The 15,493-nt window shown below is 40.7% G+C and overlaps 1 protein-coding gene across 8 annotated transcripts in view; it reads left to right on the top strand.

Annotated features, from left to right (window-relative positions):
* The first annotated feature begins 967 nt into the window (after positions 1–967).
* The window catches only part of cfap70 (cilia and flagella associated protein 70), an 18,826-nt gene continuing 4,300 nt past the window's right edge, over positions 968–15,493 (top strand). Inside the window, exons 1-22 of one of the 8 annotated variants that reach the window (XM_044183311.1) lie at positions 968–1,108; positions 2,098–2,284; positions 3,505–3,600; positions 3,776–3,852; positions 5,667–5,747; positions 6,997–7,179; positions 7,472–7,654; positions 7,959–8,053; positions 8,610–8,697; positions 9,621–9,758; positions 10,133–10,294; positions 10,603–10,692; positions 10,960–11,051; positions 11,364–11,424; positions 11,560–11,742; positions 11,917–12,048; positions 12,134–12,262; positions 12,607–12,740; positions 13,303–13,418; positions 13,916–14,131; positions 14,541–14,689; positions 15,171–15,323. In XM_044183311.1, the coding sequence (XP_044039246.1) occupies positions 1,037–1,108; positions 2,098–2,284; positions 3,505–3,600; positions 3,776–3,852; positions 5,667–5,747; positions 6,997–7,179; positions 7,472–7,654; positions 7,959–8,053; positions 8,610–8,697; positions 9,621–9,758; positions 10,133–10,294; positions 10,603–10,692; positions 10,960–11,051; positions 11,364–11,424; positions 11,560–11,742; positions 11,917–12,048; positions 12,134–12,262; positions 12,607–12,740; positions 13,303–13,418; positions 13,916–14,131; positions 14,541–14,689; positions 15,171–15,323 (2,817 nt within the window). In that variant the 5' untranslated portion in view covers positions 968–1,036. Of the gene's footprint in view, positions 1,109–2,097; positions 2,285–3,504; positions 3,601–3,775; positions 3,853–4,886; positions 5,103–5,612; positions 5,748–6,993; positions 7,180–7,471; positions 7,655–7,958; positions 8,054–8,609; positions 8,698–9,620; positions 9,759–10,132; positions 10,295–10,602; positions 10,693–10,959; positions 11,052–11,363; positions 11,425–11,559; positions 11,743–11,916; positions 12,049–12,133; positions 12,263–12,606; positions 12,741–13,302; positions 13,419–13,915; positions 14,132–14,540; positions 14,690–15,170; positions 15,324–15,493 lie in introns of those variants that run through there. The other 7 variants (XM_044183231.1, XM_044183157.1, XM_044183080.1 and 4 more) reach the window with 7 other exon arrangements.

Below are 15,493 nucleotides of genomic sequence, written 5' to 3'. Positions count from 1 at the left end.
ATAACTTCATGAATTGGATACAGCTTGGCTATAAAGAATCTGAAAGGATCTTTCCAAATGTGTTTTTATCTAAACACCACGAAAGCCTTGGGTGAGACATTCATCAGGTCTTGAAAGCCTAAGTGAAATGTCCAAAATAAATATACAAGTATTCATCGAGACAGTGTGCTGAAGTTTGTTTCACTTGTATTCAAGTTACTGAAAAGTACAAGACATCGCCTTTTTGCAAGTGGGAGGCGGGCCTCTCCAGGGGGGCTCCAAACAGTTTCAGGGCAGGCTCAGTCAGTGAATAGACGTGAAAAATATTAAATTAGTTATTACACTAGTTATCACAAGTGTGATTTGGTCAAAGAGATAGTTCAGAGATACAGCGATTTTACTGTTTTCCCCATTTTCCCAGAGTCAGAAACTAATAAATGCCTTAGGACAGACCTTTTTTATGTATTTGGTGTAGTCTGAAGTTGTGTCAAACTGTATTATTAGGCTATCTTGGCTCAGTTGTCTGGGATCAAATAACGTAATCATGATCGCATATGCATTTCTTTTCTATTTCTTACTTTGATCCAACATTAAAAGCCAAAATTGTAGGAAGACTTTCCTGCTGTAGTGACAAGCAAATTACTTTCACTGTTGAAAATGTTTAAATGTTAAATTAAAAAACCTTTTAAAAAAAAGGCAGAATCTTTCATAGGGTCCTGATGCAGTAAGACCATGGCATTGTAATATAAGTTTAACAACAGTAAAAGCAGAGATACTGTATATTGCTATTTTGTTTGTTGTTATTATGTTTTATTACTGGGAGTCTGATGTTCTTTTATTGTTTGTTTTATCATTTATTTATTTTTATGGTTGCCTGATAAGCCTTTTGTATATTGTTTTAGAGTTATGCTGGTCTGTTGGTGCAACTTCCGATATTCCAGATTCTACTTGAACCCACCACCGCGTGTAGCATCGTTGCCATGGAAACGGGACTCCAACGAAACTGCAACCGAGGCTCAAAACGGTAGCTAACGTTAGTCTATCAGTTGTCTACAAAATGGAGACACCTGCAAACACTGCAGGAACAAACGTGACTATACAAATAACTGTCATTCGTGGAAATAACCTGGTAAGATCGTTCAACGTCAGTTCGTGTAACAAACTTGATGAACTTTACACATGCTAACTAGCTAACTGACTTAGCTTAAATGACCATGTAACCAACGGCTAAAGCAACAGAAGTGTGCTTACAGGGGTGTTTATGAATGTGCATTTTACCTTTTAGTTAGCTAAATATGGATCTATTATAGATATTATTTATTCATGAAGTGAATAAGACTTACAATGGGATAACTGACATTCATTGGTGAATAAATGTATGTCAGGCTTTGATTTGTCATGTTTGTATTATGTTTTTTATGTTTGTGTATATGTGAGATAAGTAGGCTGCTTGTATTTTTGGTTTGTTTTTGATTAATGTGTCTCTATAATCCCAGGAGGGGAGGGTCATGTAAATGATAGAACACAAAAATACAATTGTTAATTCATACAATTATTCCTTATTTTATTTCACAAAGACTTGCTCAGAGTTGTATGAGCTAAGAAAGTTAAGAAACTAATTTGCAAATGTTTCACTCAGTTGTTGTTTTACTTCCCTCTGTTTGTGCAAGTGGTAGTATGAATATTAATTGTATTATTACATTCACCAGCGGGGGGGAAAGTACTCAGAAATTATTTTAGGAAAGTTGAAAAACACTCCATTAAATGTAAAAGTGAAACATTCAAGATTTTACTATGTAACAAGTTATGTAAAGCACCACTCTCAAAAATGCAAGTAGTATAATATTAGGGTAAATTGTCATCTAACGTTCATTACCATCACCTCTGATCCTTAATCTGTGTCTTTACCAAATGAGAAAACTCAAAGTGAACTGATGTCCAGTTTACCTTTTCTTATATATTTTCAAACCTATTTTTTCTAATTGAGCTGCAGACAGTATTTGCATCCAGTTATGAGGTTTCACTTCACACTGCCAATTTCACTTTTCAGAGACATCAAACCAGACAACTGATCAAAGAGCCATCCCATGTTACATATTCTGTTTCTTGTCTTTTCAGCAAGGAAAAAAGTCCGACAGCTTCCAGAGTTTTCTGCAGGTTGAAGTGGATGGACTAGATCTGGGAGAGTCAGACAAGAAGCAGGTCCACCCTGTGGAGCAGCGTGTTGACTACAACTTTACCTGCAGCTTCCACTGCCCCAATGACGCTGAGGCTCTCAGTAACATCGCCCATAAACCGATCATACGTAAGTTTGAAAATGTTGTTCTGTCTCCTGACGTAACTGACAGTTGAGCTAACCAGCGTCTGACACTGAGGTTTCTAAACTTTTAGTTTCACTCTGTCTCGTCTTTCAACTTTTGTAAATTTTTGTTGCTGCTTTGACTCCCCGCAAATTGGCTGCCAGTGTCTCTTTGATAGCCACACTTAGCTTAGCTGGTCATGTTCACATGATACACCAACAGGAAATGGCACACATCCTAAAATGATGGAAGAATACTTCCATCACGGACGGCAGGGATGCATAGCAGATAGGAAGATTTAGGCTTTAACACTTGAATTTATAAGGCTGATATATTTGTATTTTAATGTAAAAAAAGTTTCATATTCCTGGCCTGCAACCTGTTCCAGCCAGTGTGTAAGTTAAAATATGGACTACTTATATTATTTTCACTAAGCTTAGTTTCACCACCAAACTAGTACATGGAGTTTAGTTATTTAAAATTTATACCAACAATTGCGGCTTCCCCCAGCCACATGTTGACGTGGCAAGTTACTGAACCCCAAATTGCTCCTGAGGGCTGTGCCTTCGGTGTGTGTGAGCGTGTATGAGTGAATGAGTTAGTTTATTTGGACTGATAAGCAGTTGGCACCTGCCATCAGTGTATGAACGGGGTGAATGTAATATGTAGTGTGGAGCGCTTTGAGTGGTTGGAAGACCAGAAAGGCATTATACAAGTACCATTACCATTTAGATGTAACACAGCTCACTTATATACAACTGACAAAACAAGCCAGCTAAAAGAAAATCCCAAAATGTGGCCTTATTGTAAGTTATAGTTACACTGGCTAACTATTTTCATTTATTGTTGCTGTTACATTTCAGAAGAACTGGCTTAACTGCAAGAAATAGCCTTCAAACAATAAAATCACCAGATTTCACTTTATCTGCATTTTTGCTGTCAGTTGATGGCAATATTGATGATTGCATAATTGGTAGGTTTGTCAACCATCCAAGACTTATTCTGTGCAGATATCCTGCCTGTACACAGCGCGTCCAGTCCCCATGAATCACTGCCAAAGCTGGAGTATTGTGACAAGTCTACTGCAGCTTAAACTGAAACAATTATCACTAATCATTGTAATAACAGTGGTGGTAATATGCTCACTGGTGAACTAAAACAGAGGAAGTCTGTACAGCCCTGAGTTTTCACAGCACTTTAATGTGAATGGTTTTGTTGTGGTCAGTGACGGTGATCGAGTTCCTGCCTGAGGAGAAGAAAGTTGAGGCGAAGACAGCGGTGCTGGGCCAAGCTGTGGTTGACCTGCTGCCGCTGCTACAAGGTATACCTGTTAGAAATTATATGTTTTTATCTTGTAATAAAACAAAACTGGTGTATCTCCCCAAATTTTGCTTTATGTGGAACATAAACTGACACAAACAGCAGAAACTGACTTCAAAGAGCTTTCCTTATAGGGCAGGACTTTCACTGTTGGAATGATTTTCTCTTGTCTTCAGGTCAGTGCAGCTTTTCGTCCACAGTCCTGCTGAATCCAGTGATCAGCTCCCCAGCCAAAGAGTCCTCCCAGGACAAGGTCGGTTGGTTAATGACTATACAATAATATCACTCAGTTATTGTTAGGGGCAGGGTCAGAGCAACTTTAAATAACAGAGCGGTCACATCCTCTTTATTTTTGTAGTTTACGCAAGTGCATAAGTGCAATTTACAGTGTATAGGAGAAAGGTACACATGACATGTCTTACTTTACGTGTTGACAAAAGATCATTGTACGTGCTGGAATTACTCACTAATGAGGCGTGCTGGTACTAGATTTCTGACGGCTTTCATACCGCTCGTAGGAAGTAAAATGGATTCCACTTGTCAAATGAATTTTAGTTATCTGTTCTGAATTTAAATATAATAAACATTGTTCCTAGTTTTCCTACCAATTTGTTTGCTGAGTTCTGCCTTTGAATTTTGTCTATTTCATTTTAGTTATGTATTCTGGCTGAAAGGCTTTTTAACTATACCTGCATTCAAAACTGGATTACTTTGTGTCAATCATTTTCCGGTCATTTGATTAATTGCACATTTGTTAAGGAATTTGAACCACTAAGTACAATAAAAGTACAGTGTCAGACCCTGCAGTATTGGGCTTGTCATGTACAGGGCAGGGGCCTGATTTACAACCCCAGTTTATTCAGAGAGCTAGTGGATTAGACCTTAAAGGGATAATTTGGGTTTTTTGAAGTGGGGTTGTATGAGGTTCTTATCAATAGTCAGTGTATTACCTACAGTAGATGGGGGTCGGTGAGCAGCCAGTTTGGAGAAGCAGACAGCTGCTCCGCCACAGATGCTCAGCTCTGTATTGTTGTGAATGGGGATAAACAGTAATACGCATTTTAACCGCCAAAAAAAGGTTGACCTAAAAAAGTCTATGTGTACGCTATAAAAGTAAAATGAGATTGAATGGGCTGAAAGAAAGAGAGACAGAGGGGAAACTTCTGTGGAAACTAGAGGCCGAGCTGGAGGCCGAGCTGGAGGCCGAGCTGGAGGCCGAGCTGGAGGCCGAGAGAGAGCCCACGCTACCCAGTGGTGCAGCTGTATAAACTGTGAGCCCACGGACCCGGAGAGCTACTGCTGCCATGAGTGGGACTTGGTTACAACACAACTGGAGGATCTTTCTGAAACCAAGGATGCCAGCGCCTCACACACAGTCTGCATCACCAACCATCCAGAGTTACCTGCCTTATTGACTGCCGGTGTCTTGCGGACCTTCTTCAATTTTCCAAAGATGAATTGGAAAAAGAGACCAGAAGGCCCTAATGACAGTTTGTCTTCAAAGTAAGTTTTTAGTTCTCACTACATTTTATTGCATAATGACTGATTACTAGACATCTAAAGTTTCAGGCTACGTTTTCCTTATCAACGCAGATTACTTGTGTTAGTCTCATCCAGCAACAGCACTTCCTTACCAGCAGCACAGCTGACTTGTGAGCGGCGTAATACTGTGCGCTGCAAACCAGCGCGTATGCGTAGGAATACAGAAGTCCCGCGGATGAGAAAATGTAGTGCCAAAGGAAAGGGCTGTCTGACAGCACGGTAAAGCAGTGAGAATTGTACTTCTATAGCGTACACTTAAGACTGATATTGATTTTTGTAGGTCGTATTTCTTTTGGCGGTTGAAATACTTATTACTGTTGATCCCCATTCACAATGATACAGAGCTGAGCGTCTGTGGCAGAGCAGCTGTCTGCTTCTCCAGACCTCCATCTACTGTAGATAATACATTGATTATCGATTAGTACCTCATACAACCCCACTTCAAAAAACCTGAACTATCTCTTTAAATAGATGGTAGTTTTTTTCTTCCAGATTCCTCTATCAGTGAATGTTTTACAATCACAGAGCAGCCGGAATGTGGAGACAACAGTTAGGACCAGACAGAAGTGGGTGGCCAGCCAGGTTAATGTAAAGTGGAAGACGAAGGTAATCCCATCTGAACTCACTAGGGCTGGAACGGTTATAGTTTGGGTGAATATCAAACCTCCAACATGTCACCAAGTGACACCTTTTACTGTCATATGGAAAAGCTCTCGTGACATTACTAATCACACTGCAGTGTAGGTATCTCAACCATATGGAAATTTGGCATATAAGCAGTGCACCTTCTGAAAGAAATACTTAAAAACTACCAGTGTTTTTCCCTGCTGTCACTCAGTTTCAATATTCTATGGTGAATTGAGTGTGGTGAGAGAAAATCAATACCATCACAGCCTTAGAACTCACTTTACACTTCACTGTCTGTGCTAAATCTCTATTACACAAAGACATTGTTTCATTTGGTTGTTTTGTGGGGTTTTGAAAACTGGTTGCAAAATTTTTATACTTATTGGCCGCTAGGTTGAGGGTGATAAAGCAGCACAAGTGACCAATAAGAGCCAGAGCAGTGCTTCACACAGGCATTCACAATGTCTCATTACTGTAGCATGTTGACTTTGAGGTATCATTCTGTCACTGTAGGTGTGGCATTCCTGATGCAGGTGGTACTGATTAACTGATGCCAATTCAGAGTATGGCAGTGAATCTTAAATTTATACCTCAGATTTTTAGTGATAAAACCAAAGACTGATACATTTCGCTCTATCATTAGAAATACTAATCTATCGATAAAATTTCAAGCACAAATACTAGTCCCACAGTACGTGTGCAAGACCAGAGGTCATTCCAAACTCAGCAACAAAAGCAAAGCATACTGTAGTGAATGAAAGAAGACTAGCTGAACATAGTGATATCTGACATGTGTCTGTAGTGAAAGAGTCATGATCAATTATAGTCAATGAAAATAAAAACAGCAACAGAGAAATTTTATTGTATTTACAGAGAAAATAAACTTCTCCAGTGTGTGCTCCAGTACAGTTGCAACATAGAGGAGGATTTGAGTCCAAAGCAAGAAGAGTACTGCATGACAAGAATATGTGGATGAACATGATTGATTGCAAAAAAATGTAATTAGTGAGTTGTCTAATCTTATTAATTAACAATAATATATGATATATATATATATCATATAACATTTATTTTGTACCGTTTTATATATATATATATATATATCTGTATATATAACATCTGACACATTTTACAGCCCTTAACTTAATAATGGCATTTGCAGACAATATAATTAAACAGTTTATAAATAAAACGTCAATGTGCCTCATGATCTGACCCCCTTTAGCAGTCGACCCTGGATGTGTGTGTCAGTGTGTCGGATCCAGTGCTGTCTGAGGCTGAACTCTCAGCCTCCAACCTGCTGAAGGTAACCGTGGAGACAGCCTACTCCATCCCTGAGGCATGGATGCTGCAGTCTGGCCCTGCTTCCTGCACATACACTGCTGCCCTGGAGGTCCCGCTTACTGCAGAGGTGATTGTTACAAAATGCTTTTCATTTCAGCTTCTTTATGCTATTTCACTCAACAGAACCAATGCCAATCATATAACATTTATTTTGTACCGTTTTAAGCAAGTGTAGCCCTCTGTAGGGGAATTTTAACCCTTCATGATCTGAGATTGTCATGCTGCGCAATGGTACTAGCAGTGTTAATTCAAAATGAAACAGAAAACTCATGCTGCCGAATTCAGAACAACTTCAAATCTGAATCTTTCGAGGGTGAAGGATTTTAACACTTTGGCTGTACTATTTCCCTGACTCCCAGAAAGAACAGGTTCTGGTGTTCTGTGAAGGGCAGCTGAAGGCGGGGGGGCAAAGGGAGGAAACGGGCAGACAGAGGAAGAGGCCCCATCAGGCCCTACTGGTCCCGGGGAACCACTTCCTGCCTGATGCCTTTTTCCAGGCAGAGCCCATTGAACAGGAGGACGGCGAGCTGACTGGCTTAGAGGTAACTGCAAATGTGGCCTGCTCCTGCTGCCAATTGTGTTAGCTGGAATGCCTTGGTTAGGGTTAGGGTTAGAAAATAGATTTTGCAGTATGGCACATTACTGTCAATATATGGAATTGTGTGAAAGTGAGGGAAGTCATATAAATGTTTTTCATTTGATAGACATGACCAGACAAAGCAAATTGCCCTTAGTAGCATATCTAATGCTGTAGAAGATTGGAACATGTCAAAAAATGTACTCAGCATGGAAGCAGGCTCAGTTACACAGTCAGTTACAGGGCTGATGGTCTAAATGTTCCTACAGGACCGGGAGTTTCGCAATGAGGCAGAGACCATGAAGAATAGGGTGAGCTGGGACACAGAGATGTGCTGCTTCCTGGATGCAGGAGGAACTACCAGGTCACCTACACACACAACTCACTCTTCCTCCTCCTATCTGACCATCATGCTACCTGACTTTTAAGAGATTATTGTATATAGGGAGAGTCAGTCATCATTTTCTTGGGGCTGTCTGGACTTTTATGAATTTCTACAAAATAACCACATTTCAGGATTATAGCAGAGTGTACTTGAAAACTTGGTTCCCTTGTTCAATGCAGTTCAGGCCAAATGGAAAGGAAATTGGGAAGTCATGGAAAAGTCATTTGATCTTTTTACTGATTTTACCTCAGGGCCATGCAATGAACCTGGGATTCTGTGATATGTGCAACTCTAAAGTTAACAAGTTTAATGCTTAGAATAAAATTTTAATCCCTATGAAGAAAACTGGTCACTACAGCAACAAATAATGGCTTGGGAAATATTAATTATAGCAAAACAATTAAATTAAACATATAGAAGAACACACAAATCAGAACCCATGTAAATGAACTGCTGCATTGGATGTGGAAATACAGAAAGAAAGATACAAAAAAAGATATGAAAATATGTGTATCAATGTTGACTGTAATTTCAGGCTGCGGCAGAGGATCACTGAGAACAGACTGTGGCCAGTGGAGATTATGAGGTCGGCTTCGCCGTCAAAGGCAGCAGAAACCAAGATGGTGAGAAGGCTTTGTTATCAAATGATAGGTTCTGAAAATTTTCAAGTCTCCTCTCTGTCTGTATTGACCCTGAAGTGTTAACTCTGAACAATCAACATCTACAATCATTTCAGGCACTATTGCATTTAGTACCCCTCCACTTTTCATATGTTTAAGTCCCCTAAAATGTCAGACCTTGACTTTACTGACTTGTATCTGTGCAAAGTTTGTCACTAGAAAGGTGTTTTCACATTCCTCTTCTGAACGGGGAGATGTTTTTATACTTCCCTAAAATCTGAGATTCAAACATACTCCGGGCAAGCTAGATTTGGTACATCACAAATTCATTCATCGCAATGCCACCGGCAAAGAAACCTGAAACCTCAAGCTAACAAACAACATAAACAAATAAAAGATGCTAACTATACTAACCATTCTGATAACCCTGCTAGTCACTGATTTTGGTGCACAATAGACTCCTCATCTGGGTCTGACTGAGGCTCAGACATGTATGGTGGAATCTCTCCGATGTGTCCTCTAACTCTGGCTGTCTTGATGCACACTGCTCTCTCACCCACATCCATGCTCTCACCGGCACCAGTCAACCTAACACGCAGCGGTGGGCGGGCCTTCATAGAGCCAGAATTTCTCAATGACGGAGAAAGAGTAGATGTGCTTCTAGCCTCTTTTCAGATTTTTTTTTTTTTTTATCATGGCAGAGTATTTTTACATACTTTAAAACGTGTCTGGAGAGGAACTTTAAGTTTAACCAAAGCTAATGTGGTGCTTTAGTAGAGTCTCCAGTGGATAGTTTGAATGAAACATTTTGATAACACGTACCATGTTTTGTGGTTTGAAAACCTGAAGCAAAGATCAATGACAGATCAGCAAGTTCATCCAGTCACAGTGTGTATGTGTGTGTGTGTGTGTGTGTGTGTGTGTAGGTAGATGAGGAGAACCCAGAGATCCCCTTCCACGGTGTGGCGTTTGTGGACATGGGGCTGCTGCTGTATCCAGGAGTCAGCCGCATCCGAGGTGCATACAGTATTCAGCCGTTCTCCGCGGACGAGTTGCTGAACAAGGTCACACAAATTCACGTGTATAACATGTTGCTTTCATTTTTGTTCATTTATTTATAGTTCTTGATTGGGGTGTGTATTTAGAATGACCTATACACAAATGTAATTCCATCTGATTTTTAAAGGAACACTTTTTGGAAATACGCTTGTTGACTTTCTTAACCAGAATCTGATGAAATGATCAATATCAGCTTCATCTCTGTGTGTCCAGTGCAGAGATCCGCCATAGGATGTATACTGCACAGCCCTGCTGTGTCATGTGTGATACATAAATAAAGACTTCACTTAAAATAGTCTACTAAATAACCCTAATACTGGTCCCACGGTGTGTGTACTGTTAAGCTTCTATTAAAGTGAGTTTGTACTTGTACTTAAAGGGCAAGCGGAGTGTCAGTGTGTTAAAGGAGCAGGCCAAGGCTGCAACCAACCTTGTCAAAGCTTGTGCTGGCTCAGCTGCAGGTTCTTACAAGGCTAAGGCAGGGAAAACCTTGGATGGAAGCCACAAGGGAGCCAAGGATTCAAAGGAGCCAGCCAAAAAGGTCAGCAAGGTCCTGATGGTCAGAAGAGATTAATTTTACTGAGTTTTAATGAGTTTAATTGACAGAATTTCCAGGGGCTGGGGCATATACTGTCATTAAGTCATTAAAAGTTTTTGAAAGCTTTCCAACCACAGCCAAACGCAGTGGGTGATTATTTTTACCTCTCACACAAATTATTTCACCAGGATTTCAGCAGTAAAAAATAGTTTTAAATGTTTTTGTTTCACCAAGCTGTAACCTTGAAATTTTACATCCAGGCTCTGTTTGTGAAGGTTGAACCCCAATATAAACTGTTTTCATTATGTCAGCATTCTGGCAATCAAAGCAGGATGGCTGCAGCCGACGGCGCCACCGACAGCCTGACCGAAACTGAGCCGCACGTCAATACGGAGGGAAATGTAAGCTTCCACTAAACAGCAACACAACTCTGTACAGTATTAGTGCAGTCACAAACACAGTAGGCATCATTTACTGGAAACTGTGGTTGTAGATACAGTTTTAACTGATGCAGCAAGAGTAGCAGGGATATAATTTTTAAACTGTACTGTACACCCTTAATACTGCAATATACTATAAGCCTATATCCAGTTTACATGCTTGCTGTTATGCAGTATTTATTTTGGAAAGCTTTCAGCATATTAACACATCATTCCTGTTAATGACAGATGTATGTGGAGGCCAGAACTTATATTATCATTGAGATAGCCTTGGAGAAACCACTGGTACCCAAAACATCTCCAGAGGAGCTGGCCAGGAGGTAATGTGTTATATAAATCCTTTAAGTGTCCTGTGGTCACTGAGTTTGACCTGGTTCTATTGGTTACACTGTCTTGCTAGATTGTGACCCTGAGCTATCAGAACTTGTGAGCTATCAGAAAGTGTTCACTTCTGAAGTCAACTGGTTATTAAAATGAACTCTTACCAATTTAAAGGCACCAGCTATAATAATAACAGATTTACACCCACTTGCACTCTGCTGTATTACGTCTGGTCGTTGTCCCTTCTGTCTGGCTGACTGTGTAACATGAATGAGTGAGAATGTGCTGAGATGTGTCTCTATTTCCTGCAGGGTGAAGGTGTTGATCCCACCCAGACCTCCACTTCCAGCGGGTCCTAGCAGAGCAGAAAGAGTAAAACACAGACACAGTTATATATACATACACAGACACACAGATACACACACACACACACACACTAAATGAACCACACACCAGTGGAGAGTTGCTTACTTGCTGAATTCTCTCCATGGATGTGTGCTCCTGCAGGCAGTGCTGGACTTCCACAGGCAGGTAGGCAATGTGGTGACCCATGTTTCAGACCAGTATGAGGAATTGTTTGGAGCAAGGTGCAAGCCGTCAGAAGACTGCAGCCGGGAGCAAATGAAGATTCAGCTAATGGGAACGCTCAATGTCTCTGCAAGATACTTCACCTTCAAGGAACAAATGAAGGTCAGAACAACTGCACACACCTGGATGGATAAAACTTGCGGGAACCCTGAAACTAGTTTTTTGGAGTGGATCTGTAGCAGGTTTTTTTTCCTGTGGGTGGTGGCTCTTCTGTCACTGTTTGACGTTTGTTTGTTTTGAAGTGTGTGTGTGTGTGTGTGTGTTTCTGGTGTGTAGCATGCAGTGGTGAGGATTGTACGTGACAAGATGCAGCGGACAGAGCCATTGATTGACCCTCAGGAGCTAAAGGCGTTTGTCAGCAAGCTCTATGTCTACCTGGTGGACGAGATGCACATAGCTCTCAACAAGGTAATCCACACACACACACATATATAAATATATATATTTATGTCCTGTATGTTTATGTTCATTTTTATCCTCTCCTCCTCACCAGATTTATTCAGATGATGTTGATGATGACTCTCCGGATGAGATCCAGTTGAGTTCTTCTCAGCTCAGACATTTTGCCAAAGAGGCTCAGCTTACTGGGGATTATCAGCATGCTGTTCAGTACTACCAAGAGGTACAATAACATGCTCTCCTTTCCTAATACTTCTGCTCTTAAAATAAATGAGGACAATAACTTGCTGTAAAACTTTACTTTTTTTTCATCATAACTATACTAAAAAACATAGGGTTGACTGCAGGCCTATGACTGTGATTTATTGATTTGTTTTCACAAATACATCTTAATGTACACACTGGCTTCTGTTTGTCTATAGTACTTGGAGCATATCAATGTTTTTTGCGTCAGGCGGTCACAAGTCATGTTGCAGCAGTGGTTAATGGTAAACTCCATGCAGATAATAACTCTGGCTGGTAAAATAACTTAAGTGGCCACTGAATTTTGTATTTGTTTTCCTCCAGCTGGTGGTGAGGCACCCCAGAGAGCCCTCCCACAAGTTTGAGTGGGGAAGCCTCTACATGCTGACCGGAGACTACATGAAGGCTAAAGAGTGTTTCCATGACGCGGTGTCCATCCAGCAGGCACACCAACCCAGGTTAGAAATGCTCCAGTTACATTAAAAACACGAAATATCTACAGAATATCAAACTTCAAACATCATTGGAGAGTGAAGAGAAACATTCCTGATTCCTGATTATGTCTAAAAGGAGAGCCATTAACTCAACACTGAAATTCAGAGTGTACATACTGTATATCATGATTATATGTCCATCACTGAGAATAAATTAGTTGTCAGGTGTCTATTGGCATTGTGTAATAGGACACCACAAACATAGTTCCAGTTTTACAGTGCTCTGCTCCTAACCAGTAACATAGCCCCAGCATTAATGGATAAACACTCACAAACTCTACTTCCTGTCATGGTGTTCTTCACCTCCATCTGATCACTTATTGTACATTTGAAACTGTATGACACTATAACTTGCATCACAACCAATAAGAAAGAAAATGGTAGAATTGGGGCAGCCCACCATAAGTTTACACTGGAAGGTGACTCAATGGTTATGTTTAAACATGCAGCAAAATTATCTGATGTAGGCAAAAAATGTGAACTGGGAAGTCAAGACCTGTGTGTCTCTATCCTTTTGTTTCTCCAGCCTGATGATGTGTGGGGTCTTGGCAGCGATGTTGGAGCATTACGAGGAGGCCCAGACCTTCCTCGAGCGAGCCACAAGCATAGACCCGCCCAGTGTGGTGGGCTGGACGCTGCTGGGTGAGATGAAAGTCTGTATTCCTACACACTGCTGTTTAACCTGTGAACCTGCTGCCAACACAGAACACATACAGACTGCTATTATCCACACTCTTTTGTCAAATATCAAATATCTGTGAGGCTACAGCTACATGAGACACTTTGAACAATATGGTCTATGGGTATTTTTTATTAGTTGAATTGTCTGATCCATTTTTTCTTTTATTCTTAATTTAAAGACAGAAAGGTGGGTAAATCTGTCTTTAAAAGCTTATAACTGTTTCAGAGGCTTTTTTAAGCTTGAAGAGGAAAATATGTGATAATGACAATATATAAAAATTGTAAATATCAAAGATATAAGAAATCAGGAAAACTTTTAACATCTAGCAACTTTGGTTGAATAACATTCATATCAGCCCTCATAAACTCGTACCCTAAATGACCCTGAGCAGTAAAGCAGGAGAGATGCATGCTGGGAATTGTATAGTCTCATTTCACGTTCTGGGTCTGCTGTCCAGGTTTGCTCCATGAAAGCCAGAACGAATCCATACTGGCTGAGAGGGCTTTTCTGGAGGCCAGAAGGCAGCTGAGGGAAAAAGAAGCAAAGGAGCAAACACAGAGGGAGGAGGAGAAGAAAGACGGTGAGAAAGACGAGGAGAAAAATGAGGAGAAAGACCAGCAGGAGGAAGAGGAGATGGCCATGCCTGCATGTCAGTCTCCCACAATTAAGCTAGGTGAGATGCAGTGGGAGTGAAAGCAGCCAGAGAGAAAGAGTGTACTGTCACTTCATCTGAATGTAATGATGTGTTAGTTTTCTCTTGTCACATGGGGGGCAACCAGGCTGCAGGCATAAATGCCATTCTTCGAGAGAAACGCAGAAATGCTAGAGGTGACTCTGGCGTTATATCTGTGCCAGTGGTGATTGAGAACAGTGGGGTTTGGTTTGTACCTGAAGTGTTAAAACACTTCTAGTTCTAATTTGTTGAAACTCTTCTTACATCGTCAACACTACATAGAGTAAATGATTAAACAAGCTGAGGCATTTACATCCAAAACATTTTTCATTATTGACATACAAAATCTCAAATAAGGTTCCTGGAGCAGCCAATGTTACCTGACAATGTTGCGGTAATTTTCTCCTAGACCCAGAGTGTGGAGACCAGGACTCAGAAGCGCAAGGAGAGCCTCCAGCTCCAGATCAGAGTGTCAGCTCCAGATCAGCTCCAGCTAAACTCTCCTCCACCATTTACACAGAAACGGTTCAGTTCCTGCTGCAGAACTTTGCCCTGCAGGTAGAAGCACACATAGTGGCCGGTCGTTTGCCAAGCTGATCAACCAACTGGACTCACATTTGTCAAATATGAATGAAAACAACCTACAATGTAGAGTGCTGCTGTAATGTCATTTTGTGACCCTATGTTGAGTGTGTTGTGGTGCAAAAGTGATTTATGACCATTACTGATGCTCCAACATCTGGAAAATGTCAGTTGGTTGTGGCAAGTCAAAACACATTTTGAAAAAAAGATAATGTGAATTTGGTTTGCTGTTCAGTAGCTGTTTCTCAAATATCAGAAGATTTTTGAATATAGCAACAGGGAGGATACATTTATATTTTATTTATATTGGCATACTAAAATTAACAATGGCTACCTTGAATGTCTAAATCTAAAAACTGAAATTGTCAGCAGTAAAGTTTCAACAAGAATTAATCGAAAAAATGTCCATGTTGTGATTGCTAACAGTTATCATCGGTCACTGTTTTCCTGCTGTCAGATGGCAGAGTATGCTCTGTCCCAGGAGCTGCTGTGTTCAGACGGTGGTCGTTGTGTCTCCTATCTTCTTCATCTGGCCCAGTTGCAGCTGCTCAGAGGTGACTACTGCAGTGCCGCCGCCAGCCTCAAGGAGGTGCTGTTTCACAACAACCAGGTACTCACTCTGACTACTGGCTGCAACACTGAGTAAGGAACTGGGTGAAAAATGTGACATGAATGGTTCACTGCTTCTGTACTGCTCTGTTTTTACCACACTCCACCATACAGAGTTTAGAATACTATTTATTCAAAAATGTTACAGATTTCAAGCTAAAATACGTAACA

Source organism: Siniperca chuatsi, linkage group LG1, assembly GCF_020085105.1.
Source record: "Siniperca chuatsi isolate FFG_IHB_CAS linkage group LG1, ASM2008510v1, whole genome shotgun sequence".
NCBI lineage: Eukaryota > Metazoa > Chordata > Actinopteri > Centrarchiformes > Sinipercidae > Siniperca > Siniperca chuatsi.
The sequence above is the reverse complement of the archived record's forward strand: the minus strand, read 5'-3'. Positions and strand labels throughout refer to the sequence as shown.